Here is a 5,913-nt window from a genome sequence, read left to right on the forward strand (position 1 = left end):
GTCTGAAGATTTATTCTGAAATCTGCATTTCTTGCAAATCTCGTGTGCATTACAGAGAAGAAAATGTGCCCCTTTCCCTGGTTCACTATGGAAGCATTTGATTTATTCATTCCAATCAAAATTCTGTAGATCCTTATGAGCTTAAGCTTTCCTGGCTGCTGATTATCAGAGGAAGAAAACAACCTCAAATCTAAACTGTCAGTCTCAGTTACTTGTAAACCAGAGAACCAGTTAAAACATAAATCTATTGATTCACAAAGTTTTTGCTTGGCTTGGGGAACCCCTGTGCTTATTGTCAGAAGGTAACAGGGAACAGCACAGCAGCAGTTACATTATGCCTCCCAAAGGATAAATTGCTCAATAGCCCAAGGAATGTACACAGAGACAATTTGAAGTTCATTCAGGTCTTGTTACTTCATTAGAGGAAGGGAGCTTGCTAATTACCAGCTGAGTAAACAACTGCCCTTAAGCTGTTAGAAGCTAGTAATGGGATGTTATATGACTTTGAAAAATCATTCCTGACTACTGCATATGTGTGTGATGCTGCTTTTATGTGGGAAAGGGAGAGAAAAACAAGTGAGGAAAAACCAGGAGAAAAAGCCTGACCTTCATTCATGGACATGTGCTTCATTTCTCAGGAGTAATGTTACGTATATCATCATTGCTGCTATGATGTATAGACATCATTATATGTTAAAACATACACTTGTAGCTCACAAATACAGCTCATGGAAGGTTTCTGATCTTTGCAATTCTGAACGAGATATAGAGAACTTTTTCCTTATTTATTTTTTGTTTATTTCAAATGTGGAAAGCATATGGGCATTGTTAAGAGAACAGACATAAATTCCTTGCATCTATTGGATCCAGTTATGAACCTGGCCTCTTTCCACTGTGGAAACATCTATTATCATAAGACCTTCACATGCAAGGTCTGTTTTTAAATAAGTGGATTCTTCTCCCCACCTCATGGGATATGTTTTGTTGGAGATGGATTTTACATCCAATTTTCTGTGATAATTGGTAGGAATCCTGAAGAGCTCTTCATCAAAAGTAAGGAGATGAATTTAAGTACATATTTATGAATCAGCATCTTCAGTAACTGGAGAAACATTTAAAACATCCTGGCCACTGCACCACTGGGTGGCAAATATTTTCTGTTACATTGATCTCTCTCTCATCAACAGCTTCACAACGTTAACCTTGCATTGGACTTGCTGACAGATGGAGGTCTTCTGAATTTCTCTGTGAACTCTGAAGGTGAGTCATGCCATGCAAACTTATGTGGAACAGAATTGCTGATATTTTGGCTTAGCAAAAGTTAGGATAATTGAAGAAAGTAGGTTCTGCAATGTGACACTGACACCGCATTATATGGCTGCCCCATAGCTACTCTTTCAGAATAAATAGTAATAAAGCTGAGAATTGTTTTGAATAGTCTTTATTTCTATACTGAAAATGTTGTATTGTTATAAGTTTAGTAACTTTCCACTAAACCTAAACTATTTGGTAAGTCAGTATTTGTTAAAGATTTAAAACTGTGTGTCACTGTTTGACTCAGGTTTGACAACAATGCTCTGGATCCCCTCCCCTCCCCACCCAGCTAGGGTAGGAGAGAGAGGAAAAGAGACTTGGCTGGATTGAAAACTAAACTACACAGCTTTAATTCAACACTAATGATATAAGAAAATATACACAATTATATAGAAATATGTTCAGGTATGTGCAAAAGCCTCTCACCTCCCCCCACCCCCAGCAACTCCCACAGCATCTCCTGAGCTGTGAACAGTCCTGAGAAATCCCAGAGCTACTGGAGAGAGCACAGAGTGATGAGGGTCAGGAGAGCCCCAGCCTGGGGGTCTGTGATCTCTGACCTTCCTTTGAGCTTACGTAGATATATGGAATGGAATATCCCTGGCCAGTTTTGCTGTCTGTCTAACTCAGCCTCCTACGGGGGGGTCACAGATCTCCCCATAGTGTCTGAGCCGGCAGAGTGAAGGTGCAACCTTGAAGACCCAGCAGTTAGAAAAACATTCCACTGTCTTATCAGCTTTAGTTAGAACACATTGTGACTAGTTAAAAGAAAGCTCACTGAAGGAAAAAAAAAAAATCAGTAAAAGGAAAATTGGTTTCATCCTGGCTCAAACCAGGACACAGTGGCAGCTCCCAGGGAAATGACAGCAGCTGAGCTGGAGAGAAAGATATTTTCCTATCTCATAAGAAGTTGTAGTTCATTAAAAACAAGCTTGTTTCAAGTGGGAAGATACTGAATATGTCCTGAAAACCTGGAACACTGAACTCTATTCAAACTCAGAAGAGATGGTGGGTCAGTCTCCTGAATGTGACATTCATAGGTTTTAAATTACTATTCTGCTTAGTTCAGGCCTGAGAGCCGAGTCTTGGCCTCCTGCATCCAAGTGAACACATTCATCACTGAATCAATGGGCATGCATGTTTCTCTCTTTTGCCCCACTACAATAACAATAAGAACAACAAAGTTTCCTTTGGATGAGACCAATTTTCCAGTTAAGAAAATGCCCCACAGAAACATTTTTGACCAGCTCCTGGTGGGATGAGGGTTGTGGCTACATTAGTGAGTGGTCCTGTGACTGCTTAGCCTGACCTCTTGCAGGGCACGTAGCCTCATCCTCTTATTCCTCTATCAAGCTCAAAAGCTTGAAAAGCTTGTTGTTGAATAAAGTGTGCAAATCTTTGTTAAGAAATAAAAAGCATTATCTCTTCCCCTGTTAGTTATTCATAAGCAAGTGGGTGGGTGTGTTTTGTATGTAATCCATGGCATCATGGAGAGAGAAGGATAGAGTTTAGGACTACTTTGGTGGGGTTTTTTTGTGTTCTTTTTCCACTAAGGCTTTGGTGATGTTGGCAGTTTGTGTGATGGGCATGCAGCATTTGTGGCCTTTTTGCCATATTGCACAGAGGTAGGAGTTTGGAAAGCTATTTATATTAACTTTGAAAATAGTGTTCTCCGTGAGCTCAGGTCTCCATGTTGAGCTACACCTTGTGTGTGAAAGGAGCTAAAACCATGCTTTCTTTCCTTCCCTCTGGCACTTTGGCACTGCCTCAAATAGAGTCTATCAGTATAAGAAATACTGGTGCCAACATCTGCAGATCCTTTAGCTTCACTGGGAAATCCTCAGCTAGTGACTGAATTTAATATGATTTAGGGGTACTTATTACAGCTACACTATTTAGACTGTTAGTCTTCCTCCTGGTGCTTTACAGCACTGTAAGAACAGTAAACCCTCTGAATTGGTTACTGTCTTCCATTCCAATTATCAATTACAAGAGCAGTTTGTTTAGCCAAGAAAACAGGAGCTGCAAACTAAATGAAAAAAAGAAAACAGCCAACAGCAGCAAAACATGATGGAAACATTACAAGTAAAAATAGTGTCAGGTAATTTCCAACATGATTCCTGGCACAGAAGAATCATTACAAAACAAAAGCTGTAAGGTCCTATTAAATTATCAGCTTTGTTCTCTGCTAGTGAAGAATTATTTCTTACTATGTATTATTTCTTTTGTCTTCCAGCAATACAGTGCAGTGAAGGTCCCTTTTCCTTAAGTTCATTTAACAAATAACTGGCTTGCTAGCCTGTAGTTCCTGTTTTGCTGCTTGTTCCAATTAGATTGTTTAAGTTCACATAATAATTGGTGAAAGGTGGAAGATTGTCTTTGGCAGTTGCAGTCTATTTCTGGTCGAGGGCTTGCTAATACTTCCCATCTGGTTTTGTTGTTTCTGGTTTGTGTACCCACAGATATTGTGAACAGAGATGTGAAGACTACAATGCGGATTCTGTACTGCTTGTATTCCAAATACAAGACCAAAGAAACATGAATAGCAAGGCCAAGAGCTTGGAGTTTTGAGGTTTTTGGGTTTTTTTTCCTTTTTTTTTGGTTCCGTTTTTCTTTCCAGCCTGTCATCGTTGGATTTTTGGATTCCCAGCTCTGCCACTGTTTATCTGCATGCACTTGTGTTTGACACTTACTGTATTAACACTGTATAAGCAAGTCTGTATTCATGCAGGGTTTCACGGCCCGAGCAGCTGTAGGTCTGTGTGTGTCCAGGACCAGTGTACTTTGTAATCCTGTGGCTGTAGCTCTTGCTCCAGACCCTGTCTCTTGTTCTCTCAGCCCCCCCCAACGCTGCAAAGAAGTGCAATGTATGTTTACTCTAGACTGCTGATTCTTTGCTTCTGAGATGAATTTGAAAGCTATTATTGCAGCCTCCCCATGTCCCTGCTTCTGTTTCACGCTGGAAACCAGAGGTGAAAGTCCCACTAGAGCATTTCTGGGAAGATTGCAGCCACACTTGAAGCTCAAATTCAAAGCCTTCTTCAGACATATGGCCAGCTCTTGTCAGATAAAAGGATATGGGCTGGACACTAAATGAATAGGTAATAGAAACTTGGCAAGTGTTTGAGAAAATCTTCACCATTTGTCAGCATGGATATGGAAAGGCACCCAGAAGAACATGCTGACATGAGACTGTGCAGTAACAGAGGGGTTTCCTGCATGGCTGTGGAAAGATGCCCTTATTTCCTTGCTAAGCTGATGCCAAACTGTGGCCAGCTCCAGCCTGCTGCAGTGCTTCTTTCAGCATGCCCATGCTGTGAAGACTCTCAAACTCCTCTCAGCCTAGATGTAATGTCTGACTGGTGGGAATGCTGATTCTGGAGTCAGTCAGGTTATAGGAGCAACTAACATGACTCTGCTTTTTCTCTGGTACGAGGTAGATAGATGCTGGCTTTCTCTGCAGTGGGTAGAAAGAGAGGCAGTCATGGATGGGAGTAGTGAAACTCAGCCACTTCTTTCAGCATGCCCATGCTGTGAAGACTCTCAAACTCCTCTCAGCCTAGCTGAATTTGTCCATTGGCCATCCCCAAGCATCCCCATGGCTACCTCTGGATGCAGCCAGACTAGCCATAATTTATGTTAGCTGTCACCCCTGATCTGTCTCGGGAGTCTTACAGCAGAATTCCTTCAAGGCCTTCATCTACTTCCTTGACCTTAAGATTTTGTCATGTTTGTGTTGCATAAAGCTCGAGATCTAATAAAAATAGTAAAAAAATTATATTATTTTGGCTTCCATCTGAACTGATTTAATTTCCTGTCGTCAGTGACTCTGACATTTGATCTCTGATCTGATCTGTGTGTTACGGAGAAACCAAAGCTTGCCTAGTACAAGGGCTGACATTTACAGATGCGAATTTGTTGTGTCTACTTCTGGATCACAAAGCCTAAGAAAGATCCTTAGATAGAAATGCTGATAAGTCTTTGAGTCCTGCCTTTGAACACGTTAACGCTGCACAGCTGCAGGAGGAAAAAGTTCTGTGAGCTGCCCTGAGCCTCCTCTTTTTTGCAGCAGTAGTTACCTCGTGTTTTTTTACAGAGAAAAATCCAATGTGTGGTGCCAATGAGCTACAAGATCAGCGTGCTTCCCTAGCATCTGTTAGTTGTGTGTGCTTCAAATGACTGAAGTAAGAAGTACTTGTTTTGTACATGTGCAAGTTTCCATAGGTATCTTGCTTTATTCCTTGTGGGGAACAGTCCCTCTTTTTCCCCTCTATAGAAGACTAAACAACAAATGCCTTTCAAGTCAGCAAAACAGGAGTGATGCCTTTTCACTGATTCACTCAAGGACAGAATGAGCAGGCCTCTTGCCCTACCAGATAAGTGCATAGCAAAGAAGCAGCACAAGGGTCATAATAGTGGCAGAGAAATAGACAATAGGTTAAAAACTGCCTCTAACAGAATATGTACCTGGCCAATGGTGACTGGCTAATTCAGACCGTGGTGCTTTCTGGAACAATGGTCTCTGATCCATAAGAAGAGAGTAGGATCTGCTCTCTGCGGGTCTCTGCTCGCTCTCTCTGCCTGCCTGGGACAAGACCC

The 5,913-nt window shown here is 41.5% G+C and overlaps 1 protein-coding gene across 1 annotated transcript in view; it reads left to right on the forward strand.

Moving 5' to 3' along the window:
• Positions 1 to 3,856, forward strand: part of PARVG (parvin, gamma) — a 24,355-nt gene extending 20,499 nt beyond the window's left edge. Inside the window, exon 12 of the mRNA XM_010004774.1 lies at positions 3,777 to 3,856. Coding sequence (XP_010003076.1) covers positions 3,777 to 3,856 — 80 coding nt within the window. The remainder of the gene's footprint in view (positions 1 to 3,776) is intronic.
• The last annotated feature ends 2,057 nt before the right edge of the window (positions 3,857 to 5,913 follow it).

Source organism: Chaetura pelagica, unplaced genomic scaffold, assembly GCF_000747805.2.
Source record: "Chaetura pelagica isolate M959 unplaced genomic scaffold, ChaPel_1.0 scaffold479, whole genome shotgun sequence".
Lineage (NCBI taxonomy): Eukaryota > Metazoa > Chordata > Aves > Apodiformes > Apodidae > Chaetura > Chaetura pelagica.